This window comes from Actinia tenebrosa, unplaced genomic scaffold (genome assembly GCF_029948245.1).
Source record: "Actinia tenebrosa isolate PJP-AT-01 unplaced genomic scaffold, QUT_ActTen_1.0 PGA_scaffold0__85_contigs__length_37466705, whole genome shotgun sequence".
In the NCBI taxonomy this organism is placed as follows: Eukaryota; Metazoa; Cnidaria; class Anthozoa; order Actiniaria; family Actiniidae; genus Actinia; species Actinia tenebrosa.
Genome location: NW_028292569.1, coordinates 1840684 through 1861280, shown reverse-complemented (window position 1 = coordinate 1861280; position 20597 = coordinate 1840684). Strand labels below are relative to the sequence as shown.

The 20597-nt window shown below is 38.1% G+C and overlaps 3 protein-coding genes across 3 annotated transcripts; all 3 read left to right on the top strand.

Annotated features, from left to right (window-relative positions):
• Positions 1 to 1945: 1945 nt before the first annotated feature.
• On the top strand, positions 1946 to 6384 carry LOC116291834 (macrophage-expressed gene 1 protein-like). Its single transcript, XM_089025697.1, has 5 exons — positions 1946 to 3267; positions 3485 to 3697; positions 3769 to 4020; positions 4197 to 4488; positions 4774 to 6384. Exons 1-5 carry the CDS (start codon positions 2013 to 2015, stop codon positions 5078 to 5080), a joined length of 2319 nt encoding a protein of 772 aa, XP_088881823.1. The 5' UTR covers positions 1946 to 2012; the 3' UTR covers positions 5081 to 6384.
• A 1445-nt stretch (positions 6385 to 7829) lies between these two features.
• Positions 7830 to 8762, top strand: LOC116307188 (neuropeptide FF receptor 2-like). The gene has a single exon (XM_031717334.1). It carries the CDS (start codon positions 7830 to 7832, stop codon positions 8760 to 8762), a length of 933 nt encoding a protein of 310 aa, XP_031573194.1.
• Positions 8763 to 9911: 1149 nt separating this feature from the next.
• LOC148913187 (allatostatin-A receptor-like) lies at positions 9912 to 10877 on the top strand. Its single transcript, XM_089025986.1, has one exon. It carries the CDS (start codon positions 9912 to 9914, stop codon positions 10833 to 10835), a length of 924 nt encoding a protein of 307 aa, XP_088882112.1. The 3' UTR covers positions 10836 to 10877.
• The last annotated feature ends 9720 nt before the right edge of the window (positions 10878 to 20597 follow it).

The following is a 20597-nucleotide window of genomic DNA, read 5'->3' as shown; positions in this document are numbered from 1 at the left end:
TGCACTTGGCATGGCAGGTCTATTGTTTTGTGCCTCAGTACTAGCCATGCCAAACTGGGTCTTGGCGCAAGCTTCCAAGTGTACTTTGGATTTTTTTTGGTCGGGGAAAAAGCATTTGGTGTCACAAAACGTTCTTTTCCAATCCACCACTCAAGGTGGGTTTGGTTTAATTGATATACAATCAAAGGTGCGCGCACTTCATTGTCAGTGGATAAAGCGGTGGGCCCTGTCCCCATCGAAATGGTGTGCTTTCTTCTCCTTTTTTGTGGAGAAAGTATTTGGTGATGATTTACGTTCTGTTCTTTCATATCCTGCATATTATCCTTCTCATTTACTACCGGATTTTTATGCCTCACTTTTAGATGCTTGGGCATACGTCGGTGGCCATTTCTCAGTTCAATTGAAAACTTTTGCTATTCTGCTGTCCTCTGATGGTAGTGCATTGTCTATCTCATCTCTTACTACAAAATCTGTTTATTCAAATATCATTGAAAGGAATGTTATGCTTCCTAATTGCGTTCTGAAATTTCGCCCAATCTTTGGCGAGCTCTATTGGACGGACACATGGTCACAAGTGAACATTATGCCTTTGGATCGTCAAGTTCGTGATCTATCGTGGAAGATTTGCCATGGAGTGCTCTATACCTGTGATCGACTTGTCAAGTTTGGTATGAACATTGCTGATCCTTCATGCTTTTGTGGACATCCTTTGGAAACTCCAGTTCATTTATTCTTTGAATGTAACCTCATGCAAGAACTGTTACTATGGGCTCAGACCTTATTTCTGCGTGTTACTCCCTTGTCGCCATCCCTTCAATCTCGTCATATGCTATTTGGATATGACAATCATGAACGGCAGATTATTCCACCTGTTTTTTCCTATTTTCTTAATCTGTTGAAGTACTTTGTGTGGTTGGCTAGGAATGAGTATTGCTTTGAAGGTACTCTCCCTGTTGCCTCTGTGGTTAAAGCAAAGGTTGTGAAACGACTTAATATCCATCTGCTCTGTTACTCTAAACGTTCGGTTAGTCGAAAATCAAGGCGTTTTTTCAACAGATCCTGGAATGTTTTGGGAAAGTTTTCTCCGGATATTACTGTTATAACCTGGTCAGCCTAAAAGTAGTTTTCTTTGTCTTCTTTTCACTTGTACTTGTGTAACGTTTATGCAAGGGAAAACGTTGTGTTCGCTTGAATATACCTATGAAGTGTTTTGATGAGTATAATCCTAGGTAGACCAGGATGATACTCTATATGTAAATGATGTTTTGATTATCTTTTTGTATTAGTGTTTATTGTAGTAGTAATCTGTAGTTTGTAGGTCTACATGGGGGGCGGGGCTCATTACCCCGGCGTGTCTCTGGCGTCCATGTAGGACCCCCCCTTGCTAAAGACCACCATGCTGTCCCTTTTGCACATCTTGGGACACTGGTGCGAAGCTAAAACAAAAAGGGGTTAATCATCTACGGTCTAGGGGCAGAGTAACCTCTCCCTTAGGCTTCGGCCGAGTTTCCTGATCAGGCTGTTATTCCTCCCGGGATAGCGGTGTCGGGGTCGAAATCTCCGGCGTAGCCGTAAGTCCATACGACGGTTCAGCACTCGATGTCTGGAAGTATGGTCCTGGTTATTTTTGATTCATCAAAAAAGATTAAAATAACACACAAAACTACCTCGCTAAAGCCCCATCCTTACTTATCCGAATGTTTTGTAAACGATCTTTTAAATTCCGTTTTCAATAAAATCCTCGTCAAGGAGCCGTGTGCAGAATATGGTTTAAACGTACATTTTAGTAAGTAGCTATTTATTGGTCTAGGGTCCCTATCATACAAGTCCCTTGCTTGTTTTGACGTCGATTTAAGCCCAGTACAAAACAGTATCGTGGGCTGCCTGTGCTATGATGTCACAACCGGAAGTCAAAAGGTTCAATTCCCAAGAAAACGAGGCGCGTCTGTTGTTTGGGTTTTTTCCCCTACTAATAAGATAATGGGGATTTTTATGACTCATATCGTTACAAAATGAAGTCGACTCAAGCAATTCTCTCGTTTACCCTAATTCTTGGTAAAATAGCATTTGTTTTAGCTCTTAATCAACATGAAAATGGCCTTCAAAAACCTTTTGCGAAGAGGCTTACAGTCAACGCTCCGATGCTTTGCAAAATTGTCGTAGGCGATCACAGATGCTGTCTTCAAAGGAACGAAAAGAAGAATCTGCTTCGTATGGAGGTTCTCCCTGGAACAGGCTGGGACGATCTAAGAGATCTCAACATGGGAATGGTAGTTTGGAAGAATTATTCTCAGTGTTTGACGAGCGAAGATGGGAAATACTTGATTCCAGATAACACTTTTGTTGTGCCTTTGAAGAAAAGCAACGTGGTCTTAAATTCGGAATATTTCGATCACTGGAATAATTATTCTTCAATGACTTCGAATTCAATTAACACAGGAGCACATGGGTCTATTTTCGGCTTCGGACTCGGCGGAAAATTCTCAAAAGAATACGAATCGGTCAAGAAACATCAAGTAGAAGACAAGGCAGTCACGACTAGAGTGCAGCTCAGATACAAGTTTTACACTGTCAAAGCACAACCTGATATGCAGTTACACCCAGACTTCAAGTCAAGGTTGCTCGATATCGCTTCTAATTTACAGTGTAATAACACGGCTATGGCTCGATACATGGCTGACTTACTTGTACGAGATTATGGGACTCACTATGTTACGAGTGTCGATGCTGGAGCGATTCTGGCTAAAATTGATCAAGTCAAATCGACCTACGCTGCTACATTTAATAGTGACAAGAGTAAAATAACTGCTTCGGCGAGTGCATCTTTCTTTGGCTTATTTGGTCCAAGTTTTCGGGCATCGTATGATAAAAAAGCTGATAAGAAAGATCTAGATGCTTTCAGAAAGAATATTGTTCAGTCGAAAATTTACACCTATGGAGGACCACCTTATCGAGCCAACTTCTCTATCAGCCAATGGGAAGATGGTCTAGCAAATAACTTAGTTGCTATTGACAGATCTGGGGATCCGCTACACTATGCTATCACACCCGAGGCCTTGCCGGAACTTCCCGAGTCTCTTACACGGGACCTTAGTCGGTTTGTGCTGAAATCCATCAAGAGTTATTACAAACACAATAGTATCAAGGGCTGCACAGATGCCAGCTCACCAAACTTCAACTTCCAAGCGGTTCTAGACGATCATTCCTGTAAGGCTCCTTATACTAACTTTACATTTGGTGGTGTTTATCAGACTTGCTCCATATCAGGTACTAAATGTATTTTATTTTGTATATAAATACATATTTCATTGAAAATATTGCGTTACAAATATTATGTTTTGTAATGTTGTCACGCAACCGTCAGTTTATGAATAAAACTGCATCAATTATTTTTAGCTGTTTTTGTATTTTTGATACGTTTTCCCCTAATTTTCTTCATAAAACGTTTTATGATCCTATATTCAAAAAACACTTCAAACCACAGGAAGCCCAAGCAGCAACCCTTGTGGTACATTCCAACAGAAAAACCCTAAGAAGAAAGACTACGCATGCCCTGATGGATACAAAGCTGTCCTATTTCACCAAGGGCGCACACCAAACACGTGCCACCAAAAGTGCCATGGTTGGTGGATATTTAAGAGTTGCCATGACGAATGTGGTTACGCCAAATGGAACGCATATTGGTGTGTTGCTACAGGTGAGACAAAATAGATATTTAATGTATAGAAAATATATTCATCGATGAAATTAACATTTCATTCCATGCAGGCGCTGCAAAGGATCACTCAGGTTACTTGTTCGGTGGTTTATACACCAAGATAGCGATGAACCCAGTCACAGGGACAGCCAGTTGTCCTCCCAAGTTCTACCCCCAGCGGTTCGGCCCTGAAGGGATGTACGTGTGTATCAGTGACGACTACGAACTGGCTGCTCAATATTCTTTACGGTTTGCTGGATTCTTCAGCTGTAGTGCTGGCAATCCTCTGGCACTGAAGAATGCCGGATCCGGTGATACGAAAGGTATGGATACAGTTTTGATCGTTTTTCTTTTCCATGTTGTTTACTTAAGGACAACTGTATGCAATTGTATTGTCAAGCCTATTATTTAATCCATCAAATTTTGTTTTTGATTTCTTTTTTTATACGAGAATAATTAATGCTAATGAAAAATTACAAATATCTTTCTGAATGTGTAGGATTAGCCATTTCGCTCTTGAACAATGCTACGCCCTCCAGCTGGCCCAAGCGCTGCCCCACGGGGTACTCCCAACACTTGGCCATCATAGACGAGGACTGTGAGATCAACTATTGTGTGAAAGCCAATTCACTGTCAGTACATGCCCTTCCGACCATCAGACGACCACCGTTCCGACCACTGCCGAAGATGAACCACAATATTACGATACCGCTTACCATAGTTAACGATGATACGGGAAAAGTTTGGTTTAAAGATCAGAAGTCCTTGAATTGGATTTTGGCGAAAAAAGGGTGAGGAATCGCGAAATAGATGAAGAAAAAAAATTAAAAATGCAAAAGATAAAGCGAATGAATGAATATAGGAAGGAAGAAAGGAAGGAAGGAAGGAAGGAAGGAAGGAAGGAAGGAAGGAAGGAAGGAAGGAAGGAAGGAAGGAAGGAAGGAAGGAAGGAAGGAAGGAAGGAAGGAAGGAAAGAAGGAAGGAGTTATTTATTATTTATCTAAATACTGCAAGAGACAACTCCTACCTAATTTCCTTTTTCCTTCCTGCTTAAATACTCATCTTTATCTTTGTAGTACGCTGACCAAGTCTATGCCAAAAACACTCATTGATGAAGACGCCCCTGAGAATTTGAAGGCTTCAAGTAAACGGTTGGAATCCCATACCAAGTCTTCCTCTTCAGAGTCAACAGAAGACTCGATGTCGCCTGGAACTATAGTTACCATACCAATCGTGGTCATAGGGTTAATTGCACTGTTGATGTTAATCGGGTTCGTAGTGCTGCGCCGTAAAAAAAATTCGCTCAAACCGGTCAAGTCTTCTTCCAAATATCAGTTCCTTGTAAATGTTGCTGATGCTGATGGTGCATTGATAAATGTTTAGAGCTTTTGCAGTGATTAATAGACCATTTTCGAGTTCTATATTACAGCTGTGTTCCTTGATTACAGACTCACTCAGGGTTAGCCACATTTTAACTTCAAAATATTCACAAATACCAACGGTAAATTTTAGAATGCACGTCATGATTAACAATACAAACAATTTGAAATTCCACGGAACTTTACTGAAACACATGAATATTTTTCCCAAAATCGAGGCTAACCCTGAGTAACAAAGAACTCGAAACTGGAGTATTATGTTAAGGCATGTTTAGAGGGTGGATGTTGCAGAAACACTGTCGGGTCGTAATTTTGGCAACAGGAATATTTGGGGCATCTACTTCGACTTGAAGTAGATAGCAAATTCTTCGTTGTCACGTTACGTCATCGCGGCCATGTTGGTTCCATTTAACATAAGATTTCTATTAGCATCCATTGTTAACGGTACCACAATGGCCGCCATGTTTTTGTCTTTTAACTCTCTTGGGAAAGCTTGCAACCCATCAATATAACTGGCTGCTCGACCATGCATCAAATGCAGCAATATTTGTCTTATACACTGAACTGAATACTGGGACACTTTCCAGTTAACCTGATAACCTGAATTTCCGGTTGGAAAAACAAATGATGTGTATTGTTACCTTCGGAAAGTTCCGGGAAACTTGGTCTGGCTTCCGATTGAGGTAATAAACTTTTCCTGCCATTTTCTGCTCTTCCGGTAGACGCGTGAAACATTTGTCGTAAGTCAATGTTTCCCGCTTTTTTCTTAGCATTAGTAAAGGAATTTCCAACCGGATGGATTGGTTTAAATACGCTCAGTAATTTAAAATTTAAGTAATTTAAAGTTGGACAACACGGCGGTATCTCAAAGTATTCAAAGTCTATTTGTAAACAAAGGACATTTCTTTCCACTTTTATTAATATATTTTCAGTGTATTATCATGGGCGGGTTAAATAAAGGTTAGAAAAAGCTAGTGTGAGGGTTTGTCGCATTGAAATTCAAGATCGAGGTCCGAGTGGAGGCCTTAAATTTCAATGCAAACCCGAGCATGTGCGTTCTAACTGGTTTAGAAACCAACCACACCCTATTTCTATTGTTTGATGTTGAGTTTGAATTTCGATGGAAAACCTGTCCCGTTTTGATTTCAATGCCGTACCCAACTTTAAATCTACACTAAATATAGGTTGTTCCATCGAAATTCAAACCCGACATCTAACAATAGAAATAGGGCGTGGTTGGATTTTAAGTAAGATTAAAGGCAGCGTGTTTGTTCTTAATTTGAAACTTAATAAACACGAGTAAAATCAGTGTCTTTAAAAGATTTAATAATGATAATTCTGGAGGAACAATTGATGACCATAGACGCAATCATTGATGATTACTACCTTTCACTGCTTTGGTAGTGGGCTGAAATCTGGACTCTGTCACATGCGAGAAGGGATATTGTTGGTTCTCAAACTCATCAATAATTCTTGAGGACAGAACAAAGAAAATCACTAGCGTGAAGGAGGTTTGAAAATGTGATCTTAATTTAACATGAAACGTATGCTTCGAATTTTTCCAAGAATTATCAAATGCTTGAGAAGCCATTTCAAGCACTTGAAAGAGTGTTTCATCCTCTAAAACACCTCGAAGTTGGTTAAAGTGCCTATAACCCCTAACTCAATGTTTTCACCATTGATTCTACATGAAGTTAAAAGTTAAATAGTCAAATATTTTTATATGATTTGAGTGATGCATCTTGGAGATATCAAGGTTTATACTTCCAGTATGCTAATGAGCGTGATGTCATAGCAGGCATTTGGGTTTATTTGTCATCATTTTTAGGTTTTGTGTTTGATAGATTACTTAAATCTTCTATGCATTGAGGATTTTCTCTAGGATGCCCCTGGGACTCTCTCTTCCGCAAAGGCAAACACTAATTTGACTCTAAAACACTTGATTGGGATTCTGAATTTAATACAGTTGAGCGTTGAAAGCTTAAATCTAATAGGAGCCCCTAAACTAAGCATGAGGTTTGTCGGTTCTTTCTTTTTTTTTTTTTTTTTTTTTTTTTTTTTTTTTTTTTTTTGTTGTTGTTGTTTTGTTTTGTTTTATTTTAATATTATTTTTTTGTTTTGTTTTGTTTTGTTTTGTTTCGTTTTTGTTTTGTTTTTTTTTTGTTTGTTTTTTTTTTTTTGGTTTTTTTTTTTTTTTTTTTTTTGTTTTTTTGTTTTTTGTTTTTTGTTTTTTTGTTTTGTTTTGTTTTTTGTTTTGTTTTGTTTTTTTGTCTTTTATTTTCGTTGTTGTTGTTTTTGGTTTTTTTTTTGGTTTTTTTTCTTTTTGTTTTTCGTTGTCTTTTTTTTAAATCAAAATGTTTTTTTAATTAGTCGAGATGGTCTGATGCAGTTAGTGTGTCCACGCTAATTAAACTTGAATAATTTTAACGCAGATGTCGGAAGAAGAGCACAAACGAACAAATAAATCGGGTCATACCTTGAAGAAAGAAAATTAATTATTTACTTATTGTCATTTCTTTCAAGGTGAGCGATTCTTGAAAATTAATATCAATATACGTATTACCTGAAGAAATGGTGAAATCCGGATGTTCCAATTAATAAGTCACCAATAATCTAGTAAAATGTGAATAAATTAAGCCAACACCTTTTGTATCACACCTAGCAGTGATGGTGATTCTGTTGTAAAGGGTAGTTCAATTATTACAAGAGGTGCTCTCAATAGCAACGGATTCAAGCTAATTCAACTGACAATCATGACTGGCTCTTTCTCCAAAGTTGTTATTCCAACCGTCTCTTCTATTCTTGTTCTGACGGACCTGATAGGAAACACCCTGGTTATACTGATCATTCTGACAAATAAATCCATGAAATCGCCAATCAACTACCTCCTGTTCAACCTTGCTGTAGCAGACATCATGGTAGGTGCCTTCGTCATACCAAAGGCGATTTTCCAATACTTACTTCCCCATCCCGTTGGCATCGAAGGTAAGATAATCTGCAAAGTTTTTATTTCTGGGAACTTCGCCTGGATTGGAGGTGCTGCATCTGTCTTCTCTCTAATGGCGATTTGCTTCGAAAGATTCCTTGCTGTCATGTATCCTTATTCTGTAAGGCTGAAGCTTACATTTCACATTGCGAAACGCATTATTATGGCGTCGTGGATTTTCGCTTCAATTCTGGTTTCCTCACTTTTCGTAGTAATGGACTACGACCAAGAAAAGGAAAAATGTATTCAAGAGTGGCCAAGACAGCCATCATGGCTTTCTAAGGCATTCAGCCTACTCTGGTTTACAGCAGCAGGATTTGCGCCTCTTGCCATCATGTTCGTTTTGTACAACAGAGTCATTTACTCTCTTTGGTTCAAGAAAAACCAAGTACAAGGTACACAACTAGCCGTGTTGAAGTCAAGAAAGAGAGTAACCAAGATGATGGTCACTGTCAGTGTTGTATACTTCCTAACTTGGTTTCCTACTCTCACTTTCTATGTACTTATCGAGCATCATGTGCATGTCGTAGATATTCCTATGACAGACATCATCCAAGTGCTTTCCATACTGGTTCTGTGCAGCTCGGCCATAAATCCATTTATCTATTCACTTCAAAGCGAGAATTTTCGTCGTGAATTGAGGAAACTTCTTTGCTGCAGAAAAACTTGCAAGAATCGACTAAATCCCTTAGGTGCTTGAATATATATGAATATATTTTCTATATATTTCTATTTTATTTTTCCCAATACCTGTAAAAAGCATCGAGACTTGGTAGTTATGCGTTTTTCAAGAAATAAATTATTATTATTATTATTATTGTTATTATTATTATTATTACTATTATCATCATTATTATTATTTTCCCTCTAAGTCTTTGTAGCTCAGCTGCTCTTTTCTTATCACTTTCTTCCAATCTATTTTATTGGTTGGAAGCTACATGATTAGCTTTGCCCACAAATAAATAAGCCACATTTCCTTTTAGCCAATCACAGCGATGACTGGCATTGATCAAAGCATTCAGCTTTTCAACTACTTTCTTTTTAATTACTGTCCGTCACGTGGTATTCATATAATTAGCTTTACTCAACAAATATCTTTCTTTTTTTTCAAAGACAACTGTCATTTTTGCAGGCATTTATTCAGAAGTTAAATAAAAGTCGCCCATTTTAATCCATCTTTGCCAATAAAACAGATGCAACTTGATTTGGATGTTTTCGTACGTCATCCTGCTAATTTGCCATACTATGTTATTTAGCCAATCAGAATTCAGAAATTTTGAGCTCTACGCTTCAAATGAAAACTTGTTTACAGTAGAGCTTATTTGAACCTGACAGGTTTTCATGATTAGGGGATATAAAATTAGAGGTTTCTCTCCATTCACAGCAATTGTGGAAATTGTCATGACGTAAAAAAAAAACCAGGCAAATAAAATCGCTGAAGAATAGTTTTTCTAAGGAAAAAATAGATATAATGCCTTTGAGTACACTCTCTGACAAACAACTAGCTAACCATTTGGAAGGCAGCTGTTAGTTGCTAACCAATAAATGCTTAATCGCAGGCCGAGATGGAATTTTGAGCATGGATTGGATTTTACCAAATTATTAAGAGTAATATGGGAAATTCAAACTTCAAGAAGACACCTTTACAAGCAAATCGTATTATAAATTAGTTGAGATTTCGTCCTTTGCTTCCAAATGTAATTCACTGAGATGGACGCTTCATATACTTCTGTTTTCGTGTAGAATTCTAAGAAGCTATTGCATCGCGTTAAACTATCTATACTACTGCTAACCAGAGCAATTTGATTAAGAATCTACAATACTGAATTAAGGTCGAACAGGTTCTATAATGTCAGAATATGTCGCTAACATTGTATTTCCTATAACGTTTTGGATTCTTATTTTGACGGACATGATAGGAAACACCCTGGTTATACTGATCATTCTGACCAATAAATCCATGAAATCACCAATGAACTACCTCCTCGTCAACCTTGCTGTGGCTGATATGATCGTGGGGATATTTTTGGTACCTCGCTCAATTCTTCAGTATTTTATTGCTCTACCCGATGGAAGCAAAGGTCAGATATTCTGCGAAGTTTTATCTATTGGGAACATGACGTGGGTAGGTGGTGCTGCCTCTGTCTTTTCTTTGGCTGCAATTTGTTTTGAAAGATACTTTGCAGTCATGCATCCATATTCTGCCAGATTGAGGCTGAATTGTAAGAAAGTCGGACGCATTGTTGTTACATCTTGGCTTTTCGCCTCGGCTCTCAATGCACCAATGTTCGGACAACGATCAAACCACGATCAAGAAAAGAAGAGATGTATTGAAGAATGGCCGAGAGAGCTATCATGGCTTCAGAAGGCATTCAGTTTTCTCTGGTTTACAGCAGCAGGATTTGCGCCTCTTGCCATCATGTTTGTTTTTTACAGCAGAGTCATTTACTCTCTTTGGTTCAAGAAAAACCAAGTACAAGGTACACAACTAGCCGTGTTGAAGTCAAGGAAGAGAGTAACCAAGATGGTGGTCATTGTCAGTGTTGTTTTCCTTGTGTGCTGGATTCCTACTCTCCTACTCTACGCAACTTTGCACGATAACGTTGCTTTCCCCATTAGTGGTATGTCGGCCACTGGCTCCATAATGGTCCTATTCAACTCGGCCATCAATCCATTTATTTACTCCTTTCAGAGCGAGAACTTTCGTCGTTGTCTTAAGGATATCGTTTCTTGCAGGAAACCTCGTAATAACCGAATAGCACCACCAAATTAAGAAACAAGAGACAAGGAAACAAGCAAGCAAGTAACAGGACTAACGGACCGACGGATGAAAACATGACATAATATGAGTATTGTAACTATATGGTTTTCAGAATAATTCACAATTATGTATATCAGTTTAGATAGAGAAAACATGCATCTAAAAAACATTGCGCAATTAGGACAATTCAGCGTGATACTGTTAGACAATTTTTTTTTTTTAGTTTCTTTTTGTAAAGAATTCTGATTAATGACGTTTTTGGATTTTTGCTGTAGAGGTAAAGAACAAGGTTCTTACGTCCTTGTACCTAACTATCAAAAGAGGAAAACATTAGTTGAACAGCGTAGCCTCCTCCGCAGGCTACTCGATCGCTAGGGTTTTGCTGCTGTTCGAGAGGGATGGGGTGAATACGAGGAGGACTAAGGCGAGCAGGGGAGGGAAAGAAAAGTGGTTACTTGGGTACTAGTCCCGTTTGGTCAACTATCAGCAAACACAGGAAGCCCAGTATGGGAAAAGAGAGAGAAAAGAGCAAAGACACGCCTGTGGAGAAGGCTATGAACAGCGTACATCTATCAATGTAATGTTTGGTGAAGACTGGATTCTTAGTGGAATTTTGCTTTATTTCGAATTCCGTTAAAACTGCGTTTCCTCTTTTTTCTTTTTTTCCTTTTTTCCATCAATTGTTCATTCTCTCAAAATATGAAAACTCACTGATTCGGACTTTTTAATTGTTTTCTGCACTGCTCTGATGGAAATAAACTAACGCAGCAGTTTTGAAGGCCTTGGAAATGAATATTACCTTACATAAATTGAAGCATTTTCTAAACTTCTGCTGTTTCCAATGTAATGTTTATCGAGGCCATTACACGTGGCCATTATTATGAAGGCAAATAGACCTTCAATTCAGGTTGGGAGAAATTTTTTAGACAATGTGGTGTCGTTCCACAGAGTACATTTCTTGTTTAATGGTTGCGCATGAGAAGAAGTGAACTCAAGCAAAAAATCTTATTCAAAGAAAACTGTCACGTTGCCTGGAATGGGATTTTTTTAAAACGCTCCGATTATTATAACAATTAAGTTGGCTGCCAGCCAAGAATAGATCCTTCTTCTTTTTTACTGACCTATATGTATTTCGTGTTTTAAAAAAAACTTTTCGAATGTTCGTCTTGTATCATCACGTTTGAACCTAACATCTTTAGTTTATCTATTATCGCTGATAAAAATCATCACAAACTCAACATAAACTATGCTGGTAATTTTCTAAATTGTTACGATTAATCCTTTCGGCTAGGACTTCGGCCACCTGAAAAAGATGCGCACGAGATAAAACCCACGACCATACAAATTTTACTGGTAAAGTTTGACAAGGTGCTTAGGTAAATAATCAGTGCTGTGAAAATAAGAATCAATCGTTTTATAACTTTTTTTCTTATTTTATTTTGTTTTCTTCTTTCATTTTAACTATTTACCTAGGTTATCCTTAATTGTTATCGTAAATAGCATGCATTTGTGAACTTGTTAATTTGCTATAAATATTCAATATCAATTATAATTTTTCTATGTTAAATAAAGTATATGTGGGGCCTGGATATAGCTCTCCGTAAAGCCCTCCACTGACAAACAAAAGATTGGGAAGCGCAGCTATGTATTGTATAATGTGTTCTATAAAATGTCCCATTTATTTTATTTATTTCGTTAATATATCAGAAGGGTCGGCGAACAAAATAATTAGGGGAAAATATTTTACCGCGTTTGAATACTATTTTTTGTCCTTTTCAGTCAATTATTTTGCCCTCTTCCGTTTCATTCTGTTTTTATATACATTGAATGATTCTGAGCGGCTTATTCTTTCTTGAGCCATCTATTCGGTTCATTACGCACATCACCCAAATCCCTAGCTTCCTGAAAAATATCGCATTTAACATCCCACATTCTTCACGATATCCTTATATAACTGGCTATCACATACAAGAACCGACTGACGATTAAATTGTCAAATGTATCGAAGCTTTATCCTAACATTACGGCTTCCCCGGCTCAGTTGAACTACCACTCCACCCTAGGGAAAATATCGTTTGTGGCAAAGCAAAGGCTGCTGGCGATAAAACTAGAAAACAGCCGAACTACACCAGAAGAAGAAACAAGAGTCTCGCCATTTAACGACATCACAGTAAAGAAAATATCGTTTGTGGCAAAGTAAAGGCTGCTGGCGATAAAACTAGAAAACAGCCCAACTACACAAGAAGAAGCGCCATTTAACAACATGAATGTCTTTTTAAGCTTGTCATATTTGGATCAAGTAAATACATCTATTACAGATAATGCCACACTTGTCCAGTGTCCCATCAAGCTACCACTAGCATCATTGGACTCGTCCTCGTTTGACGCAGTAGCTAAAGTCTCAACTCTCCTGGCCGTTACTGTCAACTTCATCACGATGCCATTCGCCATACTTTTCAACGCTCTGATTATTTTCGTTGTTTGGAAGAATCCGTCTCTTCAAATTGAGCGTGTCATAGTTCTGGCTTATTTAGCCTTAGCTGACTTGTTGGTAGGACTACTTTGTCAACCTTTGTTCATAGCGAGAGGAGTATCCCAGTTAAAAACAAACAACGTAAACTGTGATATAAACATTGTTTATATTTTCTCTCACCTTCTTTTTGTGATGACTACTTCCCTACAGCTTGCGCTTGTTACATACGAGAGATATGTAGCCATTATCCATCCATACCAATACCCAACACGAATCACAGTCAAGAGACTCACTTATGCAACCATAGTAATCTGGTCTTTAAACATGACTGTATCAATACTGCTGTTTGCCCTTCTGGCTTTTGGTGAAGACATTTGGTATATCGATATTTTGTATATTCCCTTAGGCATATTCTTAACAAGTGCAATGGTTTACTGGTATGTTCGCATTTTTGTTGCCATAAGAAGGCAAAGAAAAATAGGTCAACAGCAGCAAAATGTCAACATGAATAATCTACACACCCCGCAACAAAACTACAAAGGAACCATAACAGCTGCTCTCCTTCTTGGCTGCTTTTTGGTTCCTTTTATTCCATTGTTTTGTACCTTTTCGTTGAAACAAGTATTAGGGTCTGGTTTCTCAAATTCTGTATTTCTTTTCTTGCGTCCTTGGGGTTTGACATTTGTCCAGTTAGTTTCCTTTATTAACCCAATAATTTATGGTCTACGAGTAAGAGAATTAAGAGAAAAATGTTTCCAACTAGTCTTTAGGATTCAACATTGACAATGTCCCTTAGTAGATTATATATTTCTTTTGATAGAGCTGTACTATATTCAAAACCAGTTAGTGTAAGAAATATTAATTTGTATAATGAGTGCTGTTCATCGTTACAATTACTAGATCTAGGCACATTATATGTTGAAACGAACGTGGTTTTTACTGCTGTACCTGTATGCATTCCTACAAATCTCTTTTTTTTTTTTTCTTTTTTCATTATTTTTGCCTGAATACGATCGTAGTACTGTATTTAATCGATTAAACACCGGATCCCGAATAAACATAAGTAGTATATGGAATGGAGAAATCGTATTATTTTGTTACTCCCTTTTCTTTCATGTAGTAGCGCTATCGTACGTCGAATCTCACGGTCCTCGTTGAACCAGAGTAAAATTATCTTTTCTTAGATATTACATCGACAGAAGGCGTACTTCTGAAGCGTGTGAAGGAGTGCGAAATACCCGGAGTTTTACGAAGATCACAACACTCAAAAGGACACCTTGATTGATAAGCTTATTTTCTCTTAAATATTACATCGACAGAAGGCGGAAGATCACAACACTCAAAAGTACACGACAGTAAAACTATTTTCTCTTAATTACCGAGAACGGAGGCATAATAAGCCATATACATCCCGAGGGCCGCAGGCCCGAGGTATGCATAGGCATATTAACGGCGCGTTCGAGGAAATGGCTAGCAGTTCCAAATTCAAGGCCAAGTATACTATTCCCAAGTTTAACTAAGGTTCTTGACCGGCTGCCGGTCATTTATACACGCCCTTTGAAGCCAAGATCACATCCAGTGAAAGGACCTTTGAAGCTAATATCACATCCCGTGAAAGGACCTTTGAAGCTAAGATCACATCCAGTGAAAGGACCTTTGAAGCTAAGATCACATCCAGTGAAAGGACCTTTGAAGCCAAGATCACATCCAGTGAAAGGACCTTTGAAGCTAAGATCACATCCAGTGAAAGGACCTTTGAAGCCAAGATCACATCCAGTGAAAGGACCTTTGAAGCCAAGATCACATCCCGTGAAAGGACCTTTGAAGCTAAGATCACATCCAGTGAAAGGACCTTTGAAGCTAAGATCACATCCAGTGAAAGGACCTTTGGAGCCAAGATCACATCCAGTGAAAGGACCTTTGAAGCTAAGATCACATCCAGTGAAAGGACCTTTGAAGCCAAGATCACATCCAGTGAAAGGACCTTTGAAGCCAAGATCACATCCAGTGAAAGGACCTTTGAAGCCAAGATCACATCCAGTGAAAGGACCTTTGAAGTTAAGATCACATCCAGTGAAAGGACCTTTGAAGCTAAGATCACATCCAGTGAAAGGACCTTTGAAGCTAAGATCACATCCCGTGAAAGGACCTTTGGAGCTTAGATTACATCCAGTGAAAGGACCTTTGAAGTTAAGATCACATCCAGTGAAAGGACCTTTGAAGCCAAGATCACATCCAGTGAAAGGACCTTTGAAGCCAAGATCACATCCAGTGAAAGGACCTTTGAAGCCAAGATCACATCCAGTGAAAGGACCTTTGAAGTTAAGATCACATCCAGTGAAAGGACCTTTGAAGCTAAGATCACATCCAGTGAAAGGACCTTTGAAGCTAAGATCACATCCAGTGAAAGGACCTTTAAAGCTTAGATCACATCTAGTGAAAGGACCTTTGAAGCTAAGAACACATCTAGTGAAAGGACCTTTGAAGCTAAGATCACATCCAGTGAAAGGACCTTTGAAGTTAAGATCACATCCAGTGAAAGGACCTTTGAAGCTAAGATCACATCCAGTGAAAGGACCTTTGAAGCCAAGATCACATCCAGTGAAAGGACCTTTGAAACTAAGATCACATCCAGTGAAAAGGACCTTTGAAGCCAAGATCACATCCAGTGAAAGGACCTTTGAAGCTAAGATCACATCCAGTGAAAGGACCTTTGAAGCTAAGATAGATGCGCACGAGATAAAACGCACAACCAGACAAGTTTTATTGGTAAAGTTTGACAAGGTGCTTATGGAAATAATCAGTGCTGTGAAAATAAGAATCAGTCGTTTTATAACTTTTTTTCATATTATATTTTATTGTCTTTTTTTTAAACTATATACCTACGTTAGCCTTAATGGTTATTTTAAATGGCATGCATTTGTGAACATGTTAAATTGTTATATATTTAATGTCAAATTATAATTTGTCTATGATGCTAAATAAAGTATATAAACCTATTTCAAAAAACGTTGTCATCGCGATAGGCGATAGGCAATAGGCAATAGACGAAAAGCAATAGGAGATAGGTCATTCCAAGATCCAAGAAAAGCAGGAATGACTTGTGTTTCTGCTTCTTATTCTCGTCAAGAACATGGACCTTAGCGTTGAGACCGATTCAATGTTCTTTGTATTCAACGAAACCATTTCTATGTCGGAATGACCTATCGCCTATCGCCTTTGGCGATGACAACGTTTATTGAAATAGGTATATATGTTTGACGTAAGCTACGTGGCAATGGGACCTGGAAATGGCAGTCCCTAAAGCCCGTCAATGTCAAACTAAAGATTGGGAAGCGCAGTTTTATACATACGTATAATATCCCATCTATTTTATTTATTTTGTTAATAGTCAGAAAGAAGGCGAACAAAACAATTAAGCAAACACATTTTGCGCATTTGAATTCTATTTTTTGTCCCTTATCAGTCAATTATTTTGCCCTCTTCCGTTTCATTCTGCTTTTATATACAGTGAATGATTCTGTGCGGCTTATTCTTTCTTGAGCCATCCACTCGGTTCATTACGCACATCACCCAAATCCCTAGCTTCCTGCAAAATATCGCATATTGCCCTGAACATCCCACATTCTTCACGATATCCTTATATAACAGTATATAAAATGCAAGGAACACTGAAGACAGTCGAATGTATCGACGTTTTGCCCTAACCTTACGGTTTTTTCTCAATTGAATGACTCCACTCTCAAGAAAATATCGTTTGTGGCGAAGTAAAGGCTGCTGTCGATAAAAAAAAACAACAAAAAAACAGCCGAACTACACCAGAAGAAGAAACAAGAGTCTCGCCATTTAAGAACATGAATGTCTTTTTAAGCTTGTCATATTTGGATCCAGTGAATACATCTATTACAGATAATGCCACACTTGTCCAGTGTCCCATCAAGCTACCACTAGCATCATTGGACTCGTCCTCGTTTGACGCAGCAGCTAAAGTCTCAACTCTCGTGGCCGTTACTGTCAACTTCATCACGATGCCATTCACCATATTTTTCAACGCTCTGATTATTTTCGTTGTTTGGAAGAATCCGTCTCTTCAAATTGAGCGTGTCATAGTTCTGGCTTATTTAGCCTTAGCTGACTTGTTGGTAGGACTACTTTGTCAACCTTTGTTCATAGCGAGAGGAGTATCCCAGTTAAAAACAAACAACGTAAACTGTGATATAAACATTGTTTATATTTTCTCTCACCTTCTTTTTGTGATGACTACTTCCCTACAGCTTGCGCTTGTTACATACGAGAGATATGTAGCCATTATCCATCCATACCAATACCCAACACGAATCACAGTCAAGAGACTCACTTATGCAACCATAGTAATCTGGGCTTTAAACATGACTGTATCAATACTGCTGTTTGCCCTTCTGGCTTTTGGCATAAACGTTTGGTATATCCATATTTTGTATATTAGCACAGGCATATTCTTAACCATTGTAATGGTTTACTGGTATGTTCGCATTTTTGTTGCCATAAGAAGGCAAAGAAAAATAGGTCAGCAGCAGCAAAATGTCAACATGAATAATCTACACACCCCGCAACAAAACTACAAAGGAGCCATAACAGCTGCTCTCCTTCTTGGCTGCTTTTTGGTTTCTTTTATTCCATTGTTATGTACCTTTTCGTTGAAACAAGTATTAGGGTCTAGTTTCTCAAATTCTGTATTTCAATTCTTGCGTCCTTGGGGTTTGACATTTGTGCAGTTAGCTTCCTTTATTAACCCAATAATTTATGGTCTACGAGTAAGAGAATTAAGAAGAAAATGTTTCCAACTAGTCTTTAGGATTCAACATTGACAGTGTCCCTTAGTAGATTATATATTTCTTTTGATAGATCTGTACTATATTCAAAATCAAAAATGACCGCTCACCAACAGGATTGGCTTCAGCAGTTGGTACTGAACATCGCACCGGCATCGCGGAGGTCATGGGTTCGATTCCCGTTGAAGCTTGAAATCATTTTTTCAAGTCTTTCTTTACAGCATTCGCTTAGATTGCTCATTCACTGTGATGATCAACACACATGTATTTAGCATTGTTTACTAACTAGCGAATAGGCACAGTTGGAATGCAAGGGGATTCACTAGGGAATTAAGAGACGCTAATACTTAAGAGCTGAGGTTGTGTAATAAGGCATTCGCGTTCAACGGCCTTGCTGCGTCGTGAAAATTTTAAAATAAATGAATAAATGTAAGGGAAATTAGTTCATAAAGGAAATTATGATGTGGGGGTTAAAAGTAAAGTAAGCTGATTATTATGCTAACATTATACATATTGGCAATCCTGCACTTAAACACTTAATTATAATGAATGAATTTGTCACCATTATATTATTTCATTTTAGCTTGAACCAGTTAATTGCTAGTCCTGTAACAGTATAAGTAACCAATGAGTTCAATAAAGCACGCACGCGCTGTCGTGTGGACACTCTCCTAAAGTCTGTGTAGTATATTAAATGATAAATGATTTATATTCGGTTGAACGGGAAACGAACTAGAATGTAACTATCATTATTTCACCACAGTTCTATCCATTTAATTTTCACATATATTCAAAACCAGTTATTATAAGAAATATTAATTTGTATAATGATTGTAGTACATCGTTACAGTTGCTAGATGTAGGCACATATGTTGAAACATATGACCGTGGTTTTTACTGCTTTACCTGTATGCATTCGTACAACTTTCTTTCTTTTTCTTTCTTTTTTTTTTTTTTTTTTTTTTTTTTCTTTCTATTTTTTAATTTTATTTATTCATTCATTTATTTTTTGCTTGAATAGGATCGTAGTACTGTATTTAATCGATTAAACAAGGGATACCTTGTTGAAAAATTGCGTTATCTATGCCTTCGGGTAGTTACATTTTCGACAATTTCTTTACGTAAACTAAAACGACTTTTTATTTATTTAAACAAACGAAAAAAATTTTTTTTGGGAGGCATAACTTCCAGCTCACCCATCCAGACACTGACTTAGCTTAACCGGACTTGACTCAGTGTCACGGAAGCCCAAGTTTTTTCCAGTGGACCACGGTTTCAGGTGAATCAGCATAACAATAGCCGTGCAAACAATGCACCGGATTGACTAGACTTTTTTACATTATATTTTCAACCGATTCCGTGCGTGGCAGAGATGCAAGGGATTAGCCGATATGGTCTGGGGGCCGGCTGGTCTCTCCCCTGATGCTTCGGCTAGAACATTTTCTTGCGTAATTCGTACAACCAAGGGCAGAAGGATTTAATCGCCGTCAGGTCCGAAGTCCATACGACGCCTCAGCTCTGCGGATGTCTCGGGAGTATGGCAAAGTAGAATCGATTTTTTTTTTTTTTTCACTTAAATGTCTGTTGGTAGCTTCTAACCCCGCTGTATTTAGATAGTTTTCTTTTTTAAGTATATTATCATGAATTTGTTAAATATATTGTAAGGAAGATCGAAGATATTTTATTTATCAAATTTGACTCGTAGTTAAACCTGTGCATGGTATACCCGGCATCGAATTTGGAGACTCCCGGTCAAGGGTTTCAAAACACTAAATGCCCGGATAAATGGCCAGCAGTTCCAAATTCAAGGCCAAGTATACTATGCCCAAGTTTAACTAAGGTCCTTGACCGGCTGCCGGTCATTTGTACACGCCCTTCGAAGCTAATATCACATCCAGTGAAAGGACCTTTGAAACTAAGATCACATCCAGTGAAAGGACCTTTGAAGCTAAGATCACATCCCGTGAAAGGACCTTTGAAACTAAGATAACATCCAGTGAAAGGACCTTTGAAGCTAATATAACATCCAGTGAAAGGACCTTTGAAGCTAATATAACATCCAGTGAAAGGACCTTTGAAGCTAATATAACATCCAGTGAAAGGACCTTTGAAGCTAATATAACATCCAGTGAAAGGACCTTTGAAGCTAAGATCACATCCAGTGAAAAGGACCTTTGAAGCCAAGATCACATCCAGTGAAAGGACATTTGAAGATAAGATCACATCCAGTGAAAGGACCTTTGAAGCTAAGATCACATCCAGTGAAAGGACCTTTGAAGCTAAGATCACATCCAGTGAAAGGACCTTTGAAACTAAGATCACATCCAGTGAAAGAACCTTTGAAGCTAAGATCACATCCTGTGAAAGGACCTTTGAAGCTTAGATCACATCCAGTGAAAGGACCTTTGAAACTAAGACCACATCCACCGGTTTGTTGGTCACTGTTTTTCTCTTTACCTATCTTTCGTCTTTCCACTTTTCGCAATAAAC